The sequence below is a fragment of the Argopecten irradians genome, chromosome 1, assembly GCF_041381155.1.
Source record: "Argopecten irradians isolate NY chromosome 1, Ai_NY, whole genome shotgun sequence".
NCBI lineage: Eukaryota > Metazoa > Mollusca > Bivalvia > Pectinida > Pectinidae > Argopecten > Argopecten irradians.
In genome coordinates this window covers 39,235,391-39,260,692 of record NC_091134.1, presented here as the reverse complement: position 1 = coordinate 39,260,692, position 25,302 = coordinate 39,235,391, and the positions used below count along the sequence as shown (strand labels likewise).

Here is a 25,302-nt window from a genome sequence, read left to right as displayed (position 1 = left end):
GTCTAGTAAAAATATAGATATGAAGGGTAGGCCCATAAACACATAGCCCAAATCTCTACTATTAAAGACTTTGGCCACTTAACAGGCCACTGTCCGGTGACTGACCATGTATCGACCATGTATGTACTAGCCTATACCTGATACATGTACATGATATGTGCAGCATTCAGATGTCAGATAAGGCACATGCAGATATGTACTCTACACACACACTGTACGTGTATGTATACATGTGGTAATTACAACTGATGAAACATGAGCTGGCTGGATACTGACAGATGTACTGCAGGAAGACTTCAACAGGACAATGGTCTGGTGTGATCATGGATGTCACATGTCTACATTGACTGTCTGTCTTTGCCTGTTGTCAGATTTGACAGGAGCACAATGCCTTGAGCACACAATGGCCACCACCACCTCTACCTGATCAGAGGGAGGCCCACTATCTGTAATGTTATTTCTCTGTATTGGTGGTGGTGGATTGAGCAGGAGCTAGACTATATAAATAGCTTCCTAGATAAGGTTTAAAGTGATGACCTAGCACAGTGAACTTTCTGCTGGAGTGAAGGTTACAAATCTTGAGGCAATACAACTTTACACATGTGGATATATAGAACTACCTGTAGTGTATTCAATGTACATAATTATAGGTCATGGAAGCTAAGCCAGACTGTATAGCTCATGTATACACCTACCTGTCTCACAAACCAGTGTATATATAATACCTATATACTTACACATAAGATATATAAATATATATATAGTAACAAGTACAAAAAGACCCTAAGTATTAGTAGATCTCCATTTGGCAGGCCAATTAGTGGTCTCTTAACTCATGATGATAGTATAATTTATCAGTTCACAATAATACCTGTGCTGTGGGAGACATTAACAGCAGTTACAGTATGATTGTCTCTTGGGTACTCAATTGGTCATATGTTGGAAGATCTAGATCATTTTCCATAGGAAATCAACATTTATATATATGTAATGTTGCATACTATGCATCTATGTGTTCAGATCCATTCATGTGCTAAGAGTTACAATCCTGTAACTTTCTTAGATTAGAAGGAAATTGTATTTACCTTTTGACAAGAGAGGATTATCAAGATTTATAGTAGTACACAGTCACTGTTACAAAAAATAAAAACCAAATCATGATTAGGTAGCAGTTAATCAATAATATACAATGTAGTGATGTTGGATTGATATGGTACCTACATATTTACCCATATTTAATTTTGCAAGAGTATATTTTGTAAATCCATGATTATAATATAGTTTGGTCACTAAAACGTTTCATGTAGTTGCATGTCACAAAACCTAAGATTCCTGGAATCAATTAATGTCTTATCAATATTAAAGTATGTTTCACAAAAGTGTTATCAGATTCCACAAGTTAAACGTTTTATAAATAAAATGAAAGTAAAATATCAGGTCTGATGTTAGGCTCCTGGGGTGTTGGCATTGACCATTATATCGTGGTATATCATCAGTATACCGACTTGGTTGTATATTCTTTGAAGAATATTGCATTGTTTTCTTAAAAGAAAAGCATCATGGAAAAAAAAATATATATTGAAGTTGTGCTCACATTTACAAGCAATTCATGATCAGTGAATGCCTGCTCTTATTGGAGACACTGTATATATGTGATGAAAATACGTTATAATGAAAATGTCTGTTTTCTAGTTTAAGATATTTTTTGTCTCGTTTCAGAATTCCATTCGACACAACTTGTCCTTGCACAGTCGGTTTATGAGGATTCAAAATGAAGGCACAGGCAAAAGCTCATGGTGGGTCATAAACCCTGATGCCAAACCCGGTAAAACCCCGCGTAGGCGTGCAGGTAGTATGGAAACTAAAAGCTACGAGAAACGACGGGGGCGGGTAAAGAAGAAAGTGGAAGCTTTACGTGCAGCTCTAGAAAATAACAACAGTCCATCGTCCACTACGGACGACTATCTTACAGACTCTCCGCTGGGATTCCAGCTTAGTCCAGAGTTTCGTCAAAGGACAAGTTCAAACGCCAGTAGTTGTGGTCGCCTCTCACCAATACAGGCTGGCATTGAGCCTGATCTCCACGACAACCAGGTACCACCTATGTCGCCTATCCCATGGGGAAGTGAGGAAAGTACAGGACCTAATTATGACCAGCTTGGCCAGTATGACCAGCTGGTGGACACTCTGGTTGATAGTATGAAGCTGGGAGAGAGTGGCCTCAGTCTAAATATTGACAATAGTGGGGGGCTGGGTGGACTTGAAGGTGATATAGAAATGCTGACTGAGTCCAGCTTACAACAACAGCTCATGCCTCCAAGTGACAATATAAATCTGTCCCAGTATAGTGATCAAAGTGCCAACTATGATGATGCTCAGTACAGAAACATGCCTGCCCCACCCACATACAGGGATGCCATGCGTCGCAGCCCACAGCAGCAGGGAGTTGACCAGCTCCCTCAAAATGGCAACTTTTCAGATTTGGGTTTGTCCCAGCAGAATGCCCTTAGGATGTATGGACAAACAGATACAGGCTTGTTTACTGGGGATATGTTGCTGCAGCAGGCCCGCGTCAGCCCTAGCTCCAGTCAGCTCAGTGTCAACACACAACAGCAGCAGTTGTCCTCTCCAGCCAGATCTCCACAAGGTTGCCAGCAGATCAGCCCTTCCCAGTATGATAGTCGGGTGGGCTTCTCTCCTTCCCCTCAAGGCAAGCAACTGTCCCCTCAGCTCACCAGTCGCCAGCAGCACTCAATTCTGCAGCAGTGTTTGGAGGCTCCATCAGACTCGCTGTTGAGGGCAGCCCTCACACAAAACTCCGGTCTGGCTCAGCCGAAAACGCTCTCCTATCCTCAGATGCCTCTGTCCTCCACCCCCTCTACACAGCCACAATACAATGTCCGCTACGGTAACACACAGCTCAATATGAGGCCACAACAGCCTGCTCCTGGTCTTAATGGAATCAACAATAATGTTGCTTCCACAATGCGTCAACAGCAGCAACAACAACAAACACAACAACAACAACAACAACAGCAGCAGCAGCAGCAGATAGCCCATGGTCTGATGGGTAATATTGGAAGTGTTGCTCGTCAGTCCTCTGACAGTCCTCAACTTGTGCTATCCTCATCCAACAGGCAGAACATATCACCTCAGGAGCAGGGAATGGTCACCATGCCACCCACTGCTCCCAGCTCTAATTCCCTTAATGAAATTGAAGCTGATTTCTTTGATTTAGGATGTGACATGGAACAAGTGCTTCAACATGAACTCAGTCTTGAGGGTACTTTAGACTTCAACTTTGATACAATGAACAACAGCTCCTCAACTTCGGGAACAGACGGTCAGAATTTGGTACGATAATGATGGTTGAGGTTTAGAACTTCTATATTAGTGGTTTCGTCAGTCAATTGAGGGCCAAAGAAGTCCATGCATACTCTGTATGACGGACTGACTCTCAACTGGCGGATCCGAAGTGTTGTGCTTTAGGATTCTGCACCAAGGGAGCCTTACTGTGTATGAAAACTCCCTAAATGGGCCAGTCCTACCAGTGATTGGGCTATTCTGCTCCAATCAACTGACAAATCTGTCTTATTTCAGCCTTTACCCAAAACTGGATGTACCTCTCCACGCAACAAACAGAATGAGTGTACACACACATATTTGAAGGGTAGAAATAGCTTATATCATCACTATAGAATCGTGATGTGTTGATGAGGATTATACAAGAAATGACCTCATCTTGTACATTTTGGCTATCACTTGTCTCTACTATAGTGCAAGAAGACAGAATCACTTCATAGGAACATGTAAATGTCATTTAAAAAAGGGGTTGTGTTCTGATCAGAAGGCATGTTTATCGTCAGTGCATACCTGTATGATGTAGTTTACTTCTTTGTATCTAGGATGGCACTTCCTCATAATGTTAATTTTGATGAAATGGTTTGAAACTAAAATTTGTGTGGTGCAAATCAAATCCAAGCATACATATTTTCTACACAAAAATATTTGTACACACTATGTAATTGTACATTCTAATGTATGTGCTTTAGCATTTAGCAGAACAGTGGTATAGCCATCAGATAAAGGCTTATCTTTTATACGTAATAAAATTACTCAACCAATTAGCAAGTAAAAGACCCTCATTTATGAGTTGCAGCATATATGTAGGTGTTATACTGTCTCAACACTATTTCAAAAGTTTGATTCACTAGGACTAATTAAAGTCAATATTGAGCATTTCTGTTTGCTTTTATAAACAGATTGATTAGTGCAGAACCTTGTTGAAGTGCTACTAGAACTTGACAACTTTGATCATGTGAATTTAATTTGGAAGAGCTAAATAAATACACTAAAGATCAGTGAATGTGATATTGTAAAGCTGCATCAGGAAGAATAGAATGAAAACAAAAAGGTATAGCTAAGGGCTCTTGCTGAAACATCTATTATTTCCTGGAATTTATTTTTTTATCATGGAGATATGAGCTATTGATCTTTCCTGTAGGTCAGTGCATAGAACACAATGTAATGATACACTTGCAATTCCTTATCAAATATATAAGCATGTGGCTTTCAAGAATTGTATAAATTTCAAAATTTATTTTTCTCATCACGCAATCATCTTCATCAAAATATGGACATCTTGTATGAGTGTTTTTGTGTACATGTGAAATGTATTCACATAATGAAATCATGCTTACGGAAAATTGTTAAGTTGTATTTTTGCCAGATGATATTGAAATCGTAATGAAATTTGTAGATACAAATGAAATATCTATATATATATATATTATAATTATATGTATACATATTAATGTTATAGTGAAAGTTAAGAAGTGATGTTAGCAAATTGTAACTTGTCTCAGATTTTGTGCTGGTGTGAGTGTGGTGCGTGCTCATTAAGTGCTGGAGCCCAAACTTCTATATATGTTTCATGGATTTTCTCTATTTTAAAAGAATAAGATATGGCAGTTAAAACTGATAATGATTTTGTTTTGAAATGTGATCATTATTGAGTCATTTTGTTTGTTGAAGATCATTTTAAATTTTGTTGCAATAACTATGATAGAAGTGATTTATATCGCCGCATATTAGATAATTTAGTTGTAAGGGAGGGAATTCTGAACATTACTGGTGTTTATGACAATGTAGACTTTAAATTCTCTGTAATGTAGAACAGCTCACTTAAACATCCATGAATATTTTGATCAATTTTTTCAATATTAATCATATAAGTTTAATTTGTCAAGATACTATCCTTAAGACAGTAGTATTGTTTGGTTGGAAAGCATATTGTTTCCTTAATAAGGGCGCTTTGAAACTACTATGCCATCATGAACAAAAGTGTCACTATAGAAATATTCTGTATGGATGCAAAGAGAAGGTATACAGCCAATATGGCTGACATGGCAGTGACAGATCCGGAGCTGGCTGCCATTTGCTCTAGTTAAACTGGTTTAACATAGGACTCATTGTATGTCTCTGGAAGGATATGTTACTATTTATAAGTCATCAATAGTTAATGCTGCATACAAAACTAGCTGTAGATATATTTAAATAACAATAGCTATGGCTAGTAGTGTACTCTCCAGTATATATAAAAACCTGTATTGATTTTTGTCCTACTGTGTGTGAAGGCTTGTAGGTCAGCTCATTGTTGCACTTTCAAATCTTCAATCATCAGTTGGCATTCTAATCATAATGGGGAAGGTTCCTGATAGTGTGCATGTTTTATAAGGTTAATTGATAAACATGTAACATAGTCTGTTTATCCATAACCAATAGCCCATGGTTGCTTATCTAGAAAAATTGCATAAGAAGCTTATTTTCTTGAGTAAGTAACTACTGGTAGTTGCGGGTGCGATGTGGCTTGGGTTTTTAGGCTCGGCTTATTGGCAATGATAGCCTGGTGCTGCATCATGCTCTTTTGTAGGATCCCTAGTGCAGCAAGGATAGTCTTGTAGCTGCTGATCATGACCTCACTTTAAGCTTCTTGGTGCTGGCTCTTCAAGACTTGTTATATCCTTTGCTTGACCTGAGGGTGGGATGTGGGCTGCTGCATCCCACTGCCAAATGGAAATTATAGTTGTCCCTGAATAAGGAACAGTTTTGCTCCCTTCTGGACTTTTGGTTAGTATCAGTTAACCTTTCTACTGCCCCTACATGACTAAGCGATAGTGCACACTGTCACCTTTCCTAACTATGATTTGGTACCATCCATTATTCATTGAGGTGTTGTCCCCATCCCAAGCCAGGGTTACCCCCTGTCTGAGTGGCATTGTGGCTGGTAGAGAGCAGTGAGATACAGGTGTCCTTTCCATGCTAGCATTGATTTTTCTGAGTAAGTAGAATTCATTGATGTATAGGGCTGACCTATAAAGGCTAGGCTGCCACTGCAGATACTGGTGGTGTGCAGGTCACCCAGGGAATCTTGGTATTGATCAGAGACTAGTCATGGGCAGCTGTCTGTGTAGGGTACTCCAAAAACTACCGTAGTTGGCTTATATTATAGAAGCTCCATGTAGTAATGCATGTATGTAGACTAAACAGTTTATAGGTAGGACCATCCAGGCTCTCCTTTTACCACTGTTTGTATAAGGTTACTTATGTCGCATTTTATTTTACTTTACTGTGGATTTTTTGGTTGCCCAGTACATAGTTCTGTAATATCTATCGTCTGTCAATTCTAGAGTTCCTACATTATAGGTCGCAGAAAGAGTAGGAGTACACTCCACTGGAAGTGTATATTGTTGATGGTAAAAGTGATACAGGTTGTAAAATTAAGATGTATGCTTCGTTAGCAATGTTTTATTAGGTCATCTGACCCAAAGGGAGCGCCACAGCCGCCATGTTTCGTCCGTCGTCGTCCGCCGTGCGCCGTCCGCCGTGCATTAACTTTTAACATTTTGAACTTCTTCTCAAGTTCTATAAGTGCGATTTGGCTGAAACTTGCATGAAATGATCCTGTCATGGTCTCGACGAAGTGTTGTTATTTTTCGGGTCGATCCGAAATCCAAGATGGCCACCACAGCCGCCATCTTGAAAACACATTTTGAACTTCTTCTCAAGTTCTACCTATGCGATTTGGCTAAAACTTGCATGAAATGATCCTGACATGGTCCCAACAAAGTTTTGTTATTTTTCGGGTCATCTGACCCAAAGGGAGCGCCACAGCCGCCATCTTGATAACACATTTTGAACTTCCTCTCAAGTTCTACCGATGCGATTTGGCTGAAACTTGCATGAAATGATCCTGACATGGTCCCAACAAAGTGTTGTTATTTTTCGGGTCGATCCGAAATCCAAGATGGCCGCCACAGCCTTCATCTTGAAAACACATTTTGAACTTCTTCTCAAGTTCTACCTATGTGATTTGGCTGAAACTTGCATGAGATGATCCTGACATGGTTCGGCAAAGTATTGTTACATCTCTGGTTGATCCCAAATTGAAGAAGGCTACTATGACACTATATCTAATTAATTTCCTACATGTTAAGGGCCTTGGGCCTTTTGTTTGAAATGAAATTTGTTGAAGGAAATGGAAAATGATCCTGACATGGTCCTGACAAAGTGACACCATATGAAATTAATTTTACTATTGCCAAGGTAGTCAGATGACCGTTAAGGCCCTTTGGGCCTCTTGTTCAGTTTGACAATTAGGAAGCGTACTTGATGCTAGTCACTGTGTTTGATTGGCAAGGCCTCAAAATGAAATGAATAAATTACAAACCTACTAAAAGAAAATGTGTCCTTATTATGTGAGAACAAAAATCTGAATAAGTATTTAAAAGTTTCTTATATCAGATGTCATTATTTTGATTCAGTATAATATGGATGTAAATCTGTTACATGTAAATTTGATTTCTTTTGCCTGTAACACTCTTTGATGGATAGCAACTTTGGTTTAAGTATAGTAGTATTAGTGTATTTAAAGTGCCAAACCCAGTCAGCCAGTTAATAGAATTCAGTAATATTTTAGGACTTGTTTTTCATTGAGATTGTTCTTGTTCACACTGAAAAACTAAAACTGACTGCGAGTTTGTATAGAAAGCTGTGAAAAACTACATGACAACCATATAAACACCTGGCAGTATGAAGGGAAGTCGCACAGTGATTCATGCCCTCACAAGTTATTTGTCAGGATAACATCATACTGTTTTAAGGTATTAATTCAAAATCTTTATGGTCAAATTTTTGTAGGAATTAAGTTGGCATATCTCCAGTGAATGTTTTAGAAGCAGGTCATGATCGACTTCCTACTAGTATATATTAGGGCAGGTGGTATTGAAAACTACAAGCAGGTTCATTTTTGGGATCAAACTTCTATTCATAAGTTAAAACAGGTACATGTACCACACGTCTTGATCAGGAAATACATAAAATTGGTTTAATATGTCTTTATTTAAACCAGATATTGAACAATTTTACAACTTGGGCATCTGGAAAAATTTAAGTTGATACATATATACTTGTATAACATTAAACTTATTAGATGAAAAGCTGGCATATTTTTTATTTAGAATTTGTTTTAGCGTCAACTAGAACTGTCAATATTAGGGATAATCTCATTTTATTCAAATTCCTGGGCGGGGTATTTTTTTTATACAGGTATGGTAATTAAATTTCAATGTATGTTCTTTCTGCCTACTCTGGTCATTATCATGAAAATTTGGCAGCTATGTGCAATTTACATGACGATATATGCTTTTATTTGGGTGAAAGAGTAAAATATGTTTTTCGTGAGAAACACAAACCTGTTAAACTTCAATTTTGAGCTGAAAATTTCATTAATTACTTCATTGTTAAATGTTGAATTTGTGAAACACTGTAATCAGTTCATAAAATGTCTTGCATTTCATAATTCAATACCTGTTTCAAGTACAGACACCAGAAATACTAAATAGAGATGTTCCAAGGTTGTTTACATTTTGTTACGTACATATTGCATGGAATTAAAAGTCTCGGGAAGTTTTTAAATGATAAAAAAACAAAGGATATTAAAAAATCAGTTAGTCCAGGGTGTCAGTTTTAAAGTAAAGAAAACAAAGTTTATAAATGTTTACAACACAGAGTACTTGGTAGTAGTACATATTCTGTACACTACACCTGTAGCTTACTAATGGTGAATATATTATTTGCACCTGTGGACATTCAAAAGGACTTCAGTAAAGGGATACTTAATACTTTTGTCACATTAGCAGCAATATTCAAAGGTAAATGTAGGATTTACATTGTTATGTACCACATCACGTTTCCTATTTCATACAGCTGATATGTCACCTGCTAAATATTCAGGGATTCCCATACATGGTTGTCATTTATATATTGCGTAGAATTAATCATACATTTGCATGCATGAACTGTAAAAGACGTATATGTGATTAATTGGGATTGCTCTTGTGACTTTTATTTTCTGTTTTCGTAATTGGTCAGTATGTATTTGTAATTTCAGTTGGGGAATTGCAAGTCTAAAATCTTGTTATTTATTTATAACAACATCAATTGGAGGAAGATAAAAAATTGGCTGTGCAAGCTGAAGAAGAACTACAACATTTGAATACCAGTGAATTATAGGAAAGTTAATAGTACTGTAATAGGTACTGTTTCTCCTGAGGAATAATTTCCCTTGATTTGTTTTGATATAAAGTTGTATCAATCAAAGACTACCTTTGTTTGTTGAGCTAAGTTTTTGGCATGTTTTGTGTTGTAGATAGTTCTTTGAGGAAATTTGTATAATCATTTGTAAACATCATGTACATTTCATTGTTTTGCTCAAATCTTGTATATGAATGTAGCTTGCTATAGAATTACAAAAATTGTTAAATATTTTGTTACATTAGTGTTTTTCCTAGAAGTATATAATTAGTGTTATACTTGTATGAAAGGTATGTTACCGGTATTTCTCTTTACTTTAGTGTGTATGTCTGTTTAAACTCACAAACTGCTTACGGTAGTTGAAGTGTGTGAGAGATCAGCTGCCTGTGATGGAACTGTGGGGGGGAAATTTGAAGGATTTATTATCAGGTATCGCCTTTGTGTGTCTTTCTCTAACTGTGTTTGTCCTAGAATGAGATAACTTTGTCATTCTGGGGGTGTTCCATTGTCTCAGCATTGTATTGGCACAGTAGGAACATTTCTATGACAGGGTGAACAGAGTTAGGGAAGGTTGATATTTGCCATAGTGATCAAAACAACCCTGGAGAATTCTACATCAGCAAGTCTGGTGCCAAATGTATTTACCCAAGGGTTGATATCCCATCATAAACAGACCCGGGGTAATAAAGCGATCGTTGTTTCATTGTTACATGTTTTGTTTCATTTCACTCTACTTTTTACCTTACCTCTGAGGACTGTTTCTACATAAAATGATCAGTTGTACTCTGTTGAAATTGTTTGTTATATATAAGAGGAAATGGCATTTCTGTTGCATCAGATTTCTATTGTACATATGTAGATGGCCTTCATTTTGTCACTAACACCAGGGGATATTTGACACATTCAGAATATTAATTATTTTACCTTGCTTACCTGGCTTATCATAATAACCAGACTACTACACATGTAAAAATGCATGGCTTCGCTTGACTGCACTTGTTGGAGAAGTTCATAGCTTTACTGGAGAAGTTCAATCAATTCATAGCTCTATTGAGAGAGGTTCATGGCCTCTTTTCCTTGCACTTGTCAGAGGAGTTCATGGCCATAAATTGGCATTACTGCATTGGAAGCTGTTTTAGGATGACGAAATAAAAGTAAATGGGAAATGTGTATTTTCTTTACATTTAGACTACAATGATACAGATACAATGAGAACCAATTACATACTGGTAAGTACAATGATACAGATACAATGAGAACCAATTACATACTGGTAAGTTTCCTGCACTTTTCTGACACATAATACAGTAATGTCCCTTTGGGTGACTGCAATTGTTGGTGGCTTCAGGGATTCACTCGACTGCACTTAGCAGATATGTTCATGTTCATAGCCTTACAAAAGTGTACATGTGAAACATTTTAAACCTCTCACAGTTGCACATTGGGAAAAGTTCATAGCTTTTGCACTTTAACATTTCCGAGGTTCATGACCTCTTGACTGTGCATGTCAGATATGTTCATAGACTCGCATGGCTGCTTATGTCAGGAAACCCTATGACTGTATAGCTAGGTTCATGTCTTTTCACAACTGTACATGCAAGTGATTGCTAGCCTAACATGATTGTCCAGTTCCTTTGCTTTTGTAGTTATTTCTGTGTGTCGATGTTGAGTAAATAATATAAACACCATTATTACAATTCAGAAGAAAACAAACAAAATCAAAAATTATTGTTTCATATTGATATGAAGTGGTAGAGAAAGGTACATGTTTTTGTGACGGATAATATTTTTGTTTGATTAAAAAAGTGTTTGATGTGTCACGCTGTGTGAGGGATGTTTTTGACGCGGTTTTTGCGTGGAAACCTATTTGGCTATTGCATGGTTTTGGTACAAAATGTTTTGCGTGATAACTGATGTAGCTAATTAGGCTGTTACTGTCAACAAGGTGAAACTTCTAGTCAAGTGTTAATAGTTTGGCTGAAATAATACACAACCTGTTTTTGACCGATTCCTTTCCTTAGAGTGCTTGGTGATAACATTCTTTCTAGTAGACTTTCTATGAGTTTATTTTGGGACAGGAGGGTAGTCCTGGGACGGCAGGTTATCAGGCGACATAGACCTATTGCTAAATTACATTTGAAATAATCGTGCTCCAATTCAATCGTTGGATTGTTTTAGAATTTAAATTCATATTCCCGCAAATACACTGTTTCGAGATATTTTACAAGTTATGATTTAAGTGATTACAATCTTATTGCAACATTTTAGATAATCTTATTTGACATAACTGTGTAATTTTGTTAAGAAGTCAAAAGTGCTGGATGAACTGTTAGATGGCATTATGAATCAATAAGACTTTGTTTTGTAAGCTGTTTGTCAATAGGAGCTTTGTGTGTGACAAGATTGTGGTGGCAATATTTGTGTGTGGCACAAGTGAAAGTAAATTCTGAACAAAGGTATATTGCAGTACACAACGCTGCATAAAGTTTACTTACCACTATATATTTTAAACCTCTGTATTTTAATTCTTTTTCATCAGTGAAGTTAGAGAAATAATCTGATTAGTGTTAGGAGAATGTAAGTTTGTGTGTTGTTATTGATGGCTGTGAGGGGAGATGACTGCTGTATAGGGCACTGTTACACATCTCAGGAACTCGTCATTCCTGGAGTCTACAATTACGGATTTTGTTTGGACATCAAAAATCAAAACATATTAATTTAAAAAAAAAATTAAATTAGAAACCATATGCTGAACATGCTTCATATTCATAGTATGTTTTTCTTTAAAAAATTATAAGATCGGAGTAAAACTATTTTGGAATCCAGTAATGTTTAATATGTGTAACTACAGATCATGAAGTTATAATTCAAGACAAAAAGGTTTTGATGGTTAAAGTGAACAGTCGGGCAAGGATGGCTAAAGTCGGTAAAAATGGTGTGAATGTATCCAGTATAATTTCTTATGGAATAGAAAAATAAACTTTCTCGTCAAAATCTGTCTGCGTAAGTAGAAATTCATTTAAAGTATAGGAATCTTAAAACGTCCTCCCGGCTGACTATGTCCGTGGTTACATTTCCACGCAGCCTCGCTTTCAATGCTTTCAACTTTTCTTTATTTCAATGGTCAGAACTGGGAAACGTAAGCAGAACTTGACCGTCGTATTAATATGTGAGAACTTTTGGAAGGCCAATGAACGCATTTAGACTGGTTTTCTTTGCCCGACTATTCACTTTAAGGATAAATCATGTTATAAAATAGTTATAGAATAAGTATTTGTACTACATTCTGTTTTTTGTTTTTTTTTTGTTTTTTTTCCCCTTTGTGAAATGTATGTCATAGTGCTGTACATATTATCATGATTTAATTCACTGGTCAGAACACCTTGTAAAATTTCATCGCTTTTTATTTTATATTGTGTTCTTATATGTGATATTAGGCAGCAATCTATCTTTGTTTTCATAAATTTGGAGGCCCCAAATCTGGATATCATTCATCTGCATAGGGACACTTGGTAAATTTCAAGGCCCCCAAACATGGATAACATTCATTTGAGACACTTTATAAAAGCATAAAAGACCCATAGCCTGGCTTCCATAAATGTTATTGAAACATAAATGAATTAGGAGTGTTGATATAATTTTAATGAAGAATTTTTTTTATTGCGAAGAATACAGTGTACCCTTAAGTACCCATTTGTTGTATTGTAGTTTCAATGATATGGTCATTGAATGCAGTGTTTTATTTTTGTAATGTAAATTTTGTTTTACTTTTGAATAATGCTTATTGACCCTTCAAAATTGACGATGTAAATTTTAGTAGATTTGTTTTTACATTGTGACTGAGAGAGAATGTGTGAAGGTTTTAGAATACTTTGTGTGCTTTCATTGAACTGTATATTAGGTATAATTGTGATAATCGTCATTAAAGTTTCAATGATTTCTTGCTCAAGTCGGAGCAATGGCCCCATGTTGACTAGGTCGTGGTTATGTTGAGTGTTATACCGTGAGTTTAAAACCCTGTTTGTGTGGCATCGTGCACACTTTGTTGATAAGTCTGTTATTGTAATGTCATTTTATCATTGATACACATGTGTACACCAACCATTTTCAGTCTCTACAAGACTACAACATCCAAACCAGGCATCAAAACGAGGAAATTCATATAAACATAAATATGAAAATATTCAGGAAAATTATTTAGATCATAATAGTCAAATGTGTATATGAAAAGTCTTAAACAATGTTTGAAAAAAGAGCTGTATATATGGTTGATGGATTACTGTGTATATCAAATTTATTTAGATATATCGTATACATACTACAAGCTAGCTATAAGGTCAGCTTTCTCAACTGGTTTGTTAGTTAAAAAGCCTTTCAAGTTAACTGTTGTGTTGATTGATTCAGCCAGACAGTACTAAGGTATTGTACACTTTTTTTGAAGAGCTGATAGATTCTATTCATTGTTATACATGTACTTAATTTAGTGTATGTGTGGAATCGTTCATGTCATCTGAATGTCCATTCACTGATTCCGCAGTGTCGTCCTGTCTGGTAGTGGGGAGACACTAGATAAATCTCTATGTGGGGCTGCTATACTGAGTCCCGTCCACGTGCTCTTAACTCACAAACTTGTACAGAGATGATATATATATATATATATATAATGCTATATCAGTGTAAAGAATTTTACAGGAATTCATGTGGAATAAATAGATGAAAGTCAAAGAAGGATTTGTGTATTTGTACTAAAACAGTATCATAATTGGTATGTAAGCCTACATTCGTTATGTGTCATCTACTTATCACTATTGTTCCTGGATCTGATTTCTTGAAACGTACTTAGTCAGAATTTTTGCCATGTTGCATAAGAAGAAAGTTTGACTTAAGTTATAAATTTTATCAACGTTGCTCAAGTTAGTAAATCCCTTAATTTAAAATGCATCACAGTACTTCAGAAACAAGAGATCCAAGAGAAATATTGGCATCCACCAAAGAATGATCGATGCTTGACAATCCTGTCAGCCATCTTGTTGACCAATGAGTCACAAAATGCACTATGCAAATCTATGGTCTATGTGGAGCCTACACATATGAAACTTGAGAACGAGCCCAATCAGTACTTTCTGAGAAATAGCCGTAACAAACTTCAACTATCAGAATCCAAGTTGACGTCTGTCGGCCATCTTGTTGACCAATCGGTAAAAAATGCGATGCACAATTAGGGCCCTGTATATGTGAATCTACATATGAAATTTGAGAAATATTACTTCAGCACTTTCTGAGAAGCAGTTGTAACAATACTCAACTACCAAACTCCAAAATGGCGGACAGTTGGCCATCTTTTTGACCGATTGGTCCCAAAATGCAAGAACCTACATATGAAGTTTGAGAAAGATCTCTTCAGAACTTTCTGAGAAATAGCGGTAAATCTTTAACAAAATCCAAGATGGCTGCCTGGTGGTCATCTTGTTGACCGATCGGTACCAAAAAGGAATATGCGCAACTAGGGCTATATAGAGAGGAACCTACATATCAAATTTGACAAAAAAGAGCGGTAACAAGAACGACGAAGGTGTAATGCAGTCCTATGGATAATTAAGTTAAGGATTTTTCTTACCTGTCGTTTTATATAATTAGAAATTAAAAGGGATGCGGGAATTAATGATCAGCACACACGTGAGCCAACCAACAATAAATATCGTATACGACAGAATCGTATTTCCCATTGTACAGAAAACACGAGGAACAAAACTAGACATTAGTTTTCAAGCATTGCTAAACCAAAATTAGAAGCTTACAACATCCGAAAACACACACAATTAAGTATTTTTGTGACTATTGTTTGTTTGTTTGAGTTTTACGGCAACTAAGTTCATTTAGGGCCAAACCACAGGTCAGGCATTAATAGCATCGTTTCGATATGGCTACCGTTGCGAGGTTATGCTTGGGCTCTGTGTCTCTTAAAGTCTAACCGAGTATATACATGTAATTTGGAGCGTGGTTTCAGAAAACGTCGAGCAGAGCCACATGCATCCTCGAAACTCCAGGAGTTCCGATCACATACGATCTCTACACCCCTGGACTATCTCATAGTAGAACTGGAGGAAACAGAACAGGTAGTTTAGTCCTTTGATGTACACCAAAAGAGCCGTATAACAATACAAAATGTACACTGTTGTTGACTGTGTGGCATTGAATTTGGGCGTCGCTCTCTCTGAAATCTTCAAATATATTTTGTGCAGGCCCGTGATTGGTTCAGATTGGTTCCCCTGAGCTGCCTTCAGTTTTACTTTGAGATAGTCCAGGGGTGTAGAGATCGTAAGTGATCGGAACCCCTGGAGTATCGAGGATGAGCCACATGATACACGATAAACTCGTCCATTCGTCAATGTAACAATAGGTATTTAGCCACACGCTGGTAAGTCAAAGACCCACTATAGGCTAATATATTCTCTATATATTAGTCTATAGTAATATATAAATCTATAGTGGGTCTTTGACTTACCAGCGTGCTAAATACCTATGATGTAACCCGATCTGCCTACTTTTGTTCTATGCATACTTGCACGGTCTCATCTCGTGTTTGTTTTTTCTCTCCCTTTGCCATTATTGGGCAATATGATCACACCTGTTGTCTCCGTCATCAATCTTATCTTCAGTCATCTGAAACAGGCGAACAGTTGATATAAAAACCGATAATATGATCTTATTTGGATTAGATTGATCTTTCTCTAATTTATGTCAAAATCGGAATTTGAACAAAACCTGAAATATGACATAAACCAATGTGACTTGAGCTTTGACTGAAGCCGGTGCTTTTTGTTTAAAGAAATCGACGTTGTTTTTTTTACCTTCACTTTCGTTCGTATTTATCATTGTATAATCTCACATTTTCGATCCTTTTATAATTTAGTATACGTGTTCGTTCAGAGCAAGGACGTATATGTCACTTATAAATCCTTGGTTCAGAGGTTCGCCAATGTCTGTCGAACTACTTTCCCTTTTAATCACATTAATTCTATGGCAGACTGTGGATATCGGAGCTTTATAAAATATGCAATGTACTGAATACATGTTCTTGGTCAGAAAGTATTTTTGAACGACTTAGCTAGATGTTAAAATCATCTGCTCAGTTGAAAGTAAAAAAGATGTGTATCACACTAGTTGGGAAATAAAAGGTCAATTATGTAAAATTAGTAACCAAACGTGTTAGTAACAAACTCCCATGCCATTTAATATCGAATTGGAAACAGATAGTACCTATCAAAATCCTTAAAACAGAAATTGTCGGTTTTATAAACTTGTGTAAATCGGCCGTAAATTGACTATCTTCTGGATTGTATTGGGTTACATAAGGTCCTGATGTACCATTTGATTGGCTGTGGTAATTGCGGTCTGGTAGGCGCCTGCTGTTCCACGTAATTAGTGTCGGGTCGGTACACATGGACACGCCTCGAACGTTGGCAAGCGTTAAGCATGGGTCAAACAGCAGGCCAAGGGGCAGAAAAGTCAATGGAAAACATTACTGAACTGTTTTTTTCTTACATTACATGCCGCTCCTGTTAAACTACCGAGCGCAGTGCTACATAAAGAGCCCCATTCCCTATGACATAACACCCGTGCAATGGCTTCAGACGTTACGTTTTAATCACCGAGACATCGATCATTATAGCCACGTTTGACAGGAGAAAATCAAATGGAAAAAGGACACTCCGCGTGCTCATCTCAAAATGACGACAAAATAACGATTTTTTTAAATACAGTACAGTTCCTAAAGAAGGAGATGTGTAATTTTCGTCTCTTCTCTCTCTAGGTTTACTCAGAAACCGAAGACACTTAAATTGTCGAGCTCGCCTCTGGAATACGTAGTTAGTAATAATAAGAAGGGACAGCTGTTCTGGCTAATCTCATGAACTGGAAACGATCGGAATACACAAATGATAGAATCTATCGATCCCTAACTGTCTCTCCATGGCCACCATAGCCACCATGTACATGCAATGATCGCTTCATTGCAACAGGGAAGAGAGGTCATCGCCACGTATATGGTCGAATAGCCGGTGGTCAAAATGACCGTATTATTAATTAATACCGCGTCAATGACTTTTGATGACATAGCATATGATATGCGGTATATCTTGGTAAAATCTCGGTTGAAATCGATATGTCCGTGTTGTACTGCTAGTGGTTGTATATGGCTTCATACTTAAGAGGACATTGACACCCTGATTAGTTTGTCGCAATATTCTAGCGCAGATAGGGTACGTGCACTTTTGTTTCATATCTTATTAAACAGATATTGTAAAATATGTGAAAATTTGGTTTTACGACGAAATTTCGATGCACTTTTAAGCAATGCTGTGGTTAAAGCTCATAAAAATATGTCTGAAGATCAGAATAGTAATTAATTTTAACAATTATGAAACCACAATCGGACTCAAACCACAATATAACAAGAGGCCCAGAGGGCCTGTATCGCTCACCTGGTTTGTATTGCCAAGTAATGATCTGAATACAGGTTCATTGTTTCTTTTCTGAAGGAATTTGAATATTTACCTCTAAATCCCCTATTGGGCCCCGGGGGTCAGAGCCAAAATTTATACAAGTTCTGTTCCCCTTCCCCAAAGGATGTTTGTGGCCAAATTTGGTTACAATCCATGCAGAACTCTAGGACAAGTAGCGATTTATAGGATTTACCTCTAATTCCACTATTGCCCCCCCCCCCTCCTGCCCCGGGGGGCCAGAGCCAAAATTTATACAAGTTATTTTCCTTTCCCCCAAGGATGTTTGTGGCCAAATTTGAATACAGTCCATGCAGAACTTTAGGATAAGTAGCGATTTGAAGGATTTACCTCTATTTTCCCCCATATTGGGCCCCGCCCCTCCCTACCCCCCCCCGGGGGGATCAGAGCCAAAATTTATACAAGTTCTATTCCCCTTCCCCCAAGGATGTTTGTGGCCAAGTTTGGTTACATTTCATGCAGAACTCTATTTCCCGTATTGGGCCTCGCATCTCCTGCCCCTGGGGGGTCAGAGCCAAAATTTATACAAGTTCTGTTCCCCTTCCCCCAAGGATGTTTGTGGCCAAATTTGGTTACAATCCATGCAGAATTCTAGGACAAGTAGCGATTTATAGGATTTAACTATTATTCCCCTATTGGGCCCCGCCCTTCCTGCCCCCGGGGGATCAGAGCCAACATTTATACAAACTCTGCTCTTATTCCCCCAAGGATGTTTGTGGCCAAGTTTGGTTACATTTCATGCAGAACTCTATTTCCCGTATTGGGCCTCGCATCTCCTGCCCCTGGGGGGTCAGAGCCAAAATTTATACAAGTTCTGTTCCCCTTCCCCCAAGGATGTTTGTGGCCAAATTTGGTTACAATCCATGCAGAATTCTAGGACAAGTAGCGATTTATAGGATTTAACTATTATTCCCCTATTGGGCCCCGCCCTTCCTGCCCCCGGGGGATCAGAGCTAAAATTTATATAAACTCTGTTCTTATTCTCCCAAGGATATTTCTGGCCATATTTGGTTACATTCCATGCATAACTCTATGACTAGTAGCGATTTAAAGGATTTACCCCAATATAACAAAGGACAAACGTCACAGTCTGAAACCACAATAACAATGGACAAACGTCATAGTCTGAAACCACAATACAACAATGGACACAAGACACAGCCTGAAACCAAAATATAACAATGGACAAAGGGCACATTCTGAAACCACAATACAACAATAGAAAAAGGTCACAGTCTGAAATCACAATATTATAATTGACAAACATCACAGTCTGAAACCACAGTACAACAATGGACACAAGACACAGCCTGAAACCAAAATATAACAATGGACAAAGGTCACATTCTGAAACCACAATACAACAATAGAAAAGGGTCATAGTCTGAAACCACAATATCACAATGGACAAACGTCATAGACTGAAACCACAATATAACAATGGACAACCGTCACAGTCTGAAACCACAATATCACAATGGACAAACGTCACAGTCTGAAACCAATATAACAATGGACAACCGTCACAGTATGAAACCATAATATAACAATGTACGAAAGTTATAGTATGAATGGACAAAATCACATTTAAAAAACGTCATAGTCTGAAAGGACAATATAACATTGGACAAACGTAATAGTCTAAAAGGACAATATACTGTCAGTAACAATGGACAAACGTCATAGTCTGAAACCACAATATAACAATGGACAAACGTCACAGTCTGAAACCACAATATAGCAATGGACAAATGTCACAGTCTGAAACCACAATATCACAATGGACAAATGTCACAGTCTGAAACCACAATAACAATGGACAAACGTCATAGTCTGAAACCACAATACAACAAGAGGCCTAGAGGGCCTGTATCGCTCACCTAGTTTTTGTGTGTGTTTTTTTTGTAATTATCACAAAGAATCTTACAATTAGAAAAATTAGTAAAATTGACTCCAAAATTTGTTTAATTTTGAAACACAACCATATAATGATGCTATAGATACCATACAAATATGCTATCCAATACAAAGGTTCAGAGAGGAAGTAATTTATATGAAAATAGAAGCCTAATTGACCTTTTTGGCCCCGCGTCTAAGGCCCCAGGGAGTCAGCCCTATACTTTGCCATACCGTTTAATTTTAAATCCCCATCCATAAGGATGTTACTATTGCATTATGAGTGCTCTTCCATGCTGAGTTACAGAGAAGAAGTCGTTCATTTCGACCCCGCCCCTTAGCCACCGGGGGGATCAGTCCCATCATTTGTACAATTTTGAATCCCCACCCTATAAGGATGCTACCATTGCATTATGAGTGCTCTGACATGCTTAGTTGCAGAGAAGAAGTCGTTTAAATGGAAATAGCCAAATGAATCCCTTTTGACCCTGCCCCTCAGCCCACGGGGGGTAAGTCCTATCATTTGTACAATTTTGAATCCTCACCCTATAAGGATATTACCATTGCATTATGAGCGTAATGCCATGTTTAGTTGCAGAGAAAAAGTTGTTTATATGGAAATCGCCAAATTGACCACTTTTGACCCCACCCCTCAGGCCCCCGGGGGGTCAGCCCTATCATTTGCACAATTTTGAATCCTCACCCTATAAGGATGCTACCATTGCATTATGGGTGCTATATTTATATATCACATGCTTAGTTGCAGAGAAGAAGTCATTGATATGGAAATAGCCAAATTGACACCTTTTGACCTCGTCCCTCAGGCCCCTAGGGGGTCAGCCCCATCATTTGTACAATTTTGAATCCCCACCCTATAACTATGCTACCATTGCATTATGAGTGCTATCCCATGCTTAGTTTCAGAGAAGAAGTCGTTTATATGGAAATGCCAAATTGATCCCTTTTGACCCCGCCCCTCAGGCCCCCGGGGGGTCAGCCCCATCATTTGTACAATTTTGAATCCCCACCCTATAAAGATGCTACAATTGCATTATGGATGCTATTCCATGCTTAGTTTCAGAGAAGAAGTCGTTTATATGGAAATGCCAAATTGACCCCTTTTGACCCCGCCCCTCAGGCCTCCAGAGGGTCAGCCCCATCATTTGTACAATTTTGAATCATTACCCTATAAGGATGCTACCATTGCATTTTGGGTGCTATCCCATGCTTAGTTTCAGAGAAGAAGTCGTTTAAATGGAAATAGCCAAATTGACCCCTTTTGGCTCCGCCCCTTAGGCCCCTGGGGGTCAGCCCCATCATTTGTACAATTTTCAGTTAGTAGCCCATAAGGATGCTACCAGTCAAATTTTGTTGAAATCCGACCAGCGGTTATGGAGAAGAAGTCGATTGTTGACGGACGGACGGACGGACGGACGGACGGACGCCGGACGCCACGGTATGACATAAGCTCACCTTGGTCCTTTCTAACAATAGAAAAAGATCACAGTCTGAAATCACAATATAATAATGAACAAACATCTGTCTGAAACCACAGTACAACAATGGACACAAGACACAGTCTAAAACCACAATATAACAATGGACAAAGGTCACATTCTGTAACCAAAATACAACAATAGAAAAAGGTCATAGTCTGAAACCACAATATCACAATGGACAAACGTCATAGACTGAAACCACAATATAACAATGGACAACCGTCATAGTCTGAAACCACAATAACACAGTAGACATACGTCACAGTCTGAAACCAATATAACAATGGACAAATGCATAGTATGAAACCAACATAACAATGGACAACCGTCACAGTATGAAAACATAATATAACAATATACGAAAGTTATAGTATGAAAGGACAAAATCACAATGGAAAAACGTCATAGTCTGAAAGGACAATATAACATTGGACAAACGTAATAGTCTAAAAGGACAATATACTGTCAGTAACAATGGATAAACGTCATAGTCTGAAACCACCATATAACAATTGACAAACGTCATAGTCTGAAACCACAATATCACAATGGACAAACGTCATAGTCTGAAACCACAATATCACAATGGACAAATTTCATAGTCTAAAAGCACAACATAACAATGGACAAACGTCATAGTCTGAAACCACAATATCACAATGGAAAAATGTCACATTCTGAAACCACAAAACAACAATAGAAAAAGGTCATAGTCTGATACCACAATATCACAATGGACAAATGTCATAGTCTGAAACCACAATATCATAATGGACAAACGTCATAGTCTGAAACCACAATACAACAATATAAAAAGGTCACAGTCTGAAATCACAATAAAGTAATGGACAAACATCACAGTCTGAAACCACAGTACAACAATGGACACAAGACACAGTCTGAAACCAAAATACAACAATAGAAAAAGGTCATAGTCTGAAACCACAATATCACAATGGAAAAATGTCACATTCTAAAACCACAATACAACAATAGAAAAAGGTCACAGTCTGAAATCACAATATAATAATGGACAAACGTCACAGTCTGAAACCGTGATATAACAATGGACAAACGATACAGTCTGAATTCACAATATAAAAATGAACAAACGTCATAGTCTGAAACCACAATATAACAATGGAAAAACGCCACGGTCTGAAACCACAATACAACAACAGACAAAGGTCACACATAGTCTGAAATCTCATTATATCAATGGACAAACGTCATAATAAAACCACAATATAACAATGGACAACCGTCATGGTATGAAGTAAACAATAACAATGGACAAATGCATAGTCTGAAACCAATATAACAATGGACAAGCGTCACAGTATGAAACCATAATATAAAAATGTACGAAAGTTATACAGTCTGTAGTATAAAAGGACAAAATCACAATGGACAAACGTCATAGTCTGAAAGGATAATATAACATTGGACAATCGTTATAGTCTAAAAGGACAATATACTGTCAGTAACAATGGGCAAACGTCATAGTCTGAAACCACAATATAACAATGGACAAACGTCATAGTCGGAAACCACAATATCAAAACGGACAAATGTCACAGTCTGAAACCACAATATCACAACGGACAGATGTCACAGTCTGAAACCACAATATCACAATGGACAAATGTCACAGTCTGAAACCACAATACAACAAAAGAAAAAGGTCATAGCCTGAAACCACAATATCACAATGGACAAATGTCACAGTCTGAAACCACAATATCACAATGGACAAACGTCATAGTCTGAAACCACAATATCACAATGGACAAACGTCACAGTCTGAAACCACAATATCACAATGGACAAATGACATAGTCTGAAACCACAATATAACAATGGAAACGCCACGGTCTGAAACCACAATACAACAACAGACAAAAGTCACACATAGTCTGAAATCTCATTATATCAATGGACAAACGTCATAATAAAACCACAATATAACAATGGACAACCGTCATGGTATGAAGTAAACAATAACAATGGACAAATGCATAGTCTGAAACCAATATAACAATGGACAAGCGTCACAGTATGAAACCATAATATAAAAATGTACGAAAGTTATACAGTCTGTAGTATGAAAGGACAAAATCACAATGGACAAACGTCATAGTCTGATAGGATAATATAACATTGGACAATCGTTATAGTCTAAAAGGACAATATACTGTCAGTAACAATGGACAAACGTCATAGTCTGAAACCACAATATAACAATGGACAAACGTCATAGTCGGAAACCACAATATCAAAACGGACAAATGTCACAGTCTGAAACCACAATATCACAACGGACAGATGTCACAGTCTGAAACCACAATATCACAATGGACAAATGTCACAGTCTGAAACCACAATACAACAAAAGAAAAAGGTCATAGCCTGAAACCACAATATCACAATGGACAAATGTCACAGTCTGAAACCACAATATCACAATGGACAAACGTCATAGTCTGAAACCACAATATCAAAATGGACAAACGTCACAGTCTGAAACCACAATATCACAATGGACAAATGACATAGTCTGAAACCACAATACAACAATAGAAAAAGGTCATAGCCTGAAACCACAATATCACAATGGACAAATGCCATAGTCTGAAACCACAATATCACAATAGACAAACGTCACAGTCTGAAGCCGTTACATGACAATGGACACACGATACAGTCTGAATCCAAAATATCACAATGGACCAATGTCACAGTCTGAAACCACATTATCACAATGGACAAAAACCACAGTCTGAAGCCACAATACAACAATAGAAAAAGGTCATAGTCTAAAACTACAATATCACAATGGACAAATGTCATAGTCTGAAACCACAATACAACAATAGAAAAAGGTCATAGTCTAAAACTACAATATCACAATCGACCAATGTCACAGTCTGAAACCACAATATCACAATGGACAAAAACCACAGTCTGAAACCACAATACAACAATAGAAAAAGGTCATAGTCTAAAACTACAATATCACAATGGACAAATGTCATAGTCTGAAACCACAATATCACAATGGACAAATGTCACAGTCTGAAACCACAATACAACAATAGAAAAAGGTCATAGTCTGAAACTGCAATATCACAATGGACAAATATCATAGTCTGAAACCACAATACAACAATAGAAAAAAGTTCATAGTCTGAAACTACAATATCACAATGGGCAAATGTCACATTCTGAAACCACAATGCAATAATAGAAAAGGGTCATAGTCTGAAACTACAATATCACAATGGGCAAATGTCACAGTCTGAAACCACAATATACCAATGGACACAAGTCACGGTCTGTAACCACAATATAAAAAAGGTCACAGTTTGAAATCACAATATAATAATGGACAAACGTCACAGTCTGAAACCGTGATATAACAATGGACAAACGATACAGTCTGAATTCACAATATAAAAATGAATAAACGTCATAGTCTGAAACCACAACCAAAACAACAGACAAAGGTCACACATAGTCTGAAATCTCATTATAACAATGGACAAATATCACAGTCTGAAACCATAATATAACAATGGACAAACGTCAGAGTCTGAAACCAATATAACAATGGACAAAGGTCATAGTCTGAAATAAACAACATAATGTCAGTAACAATGGACAAACGTCATAGTCTGAAATAATAATATAACATCGGACAAACGTAATAGTCTAAAATGACAATAGTGACAATGGACAAACGTCATAGTCTGAAAGGACAATGTAACATCGTACAAACGTAATAGTCTGAA

At 37.4% G+C, this 25,302-nt stretch overlaps 1 protein-coding gene across 1 annotated transcript in view; it reads left to right on the top strand.

The window, feature by feature from the left end:
• LOC138327394 (forkhead box protein O-like) overlaps nucleotides 1-6,846 on the top strand; it is a 30,224-nt gene extending 23,378 nt beyond the window's left edge. Inside the window, exon 2 of the mRNA XM_069273460.1 lies at nucleotides 1,720-6,846. Coding sequence (XP_069129561.1) covers nucleotides 1,720-3,363 — 1,644 coding nt within the window. The 3' untranslated portion in view covers nucleotides 3,364-6,846. The remainder of the gene's footprint in view (nucleotides 1-1,719) is intronic.
• Nucleotides 6,847-25,302: the final 18,456 nt, after the last annotated feature.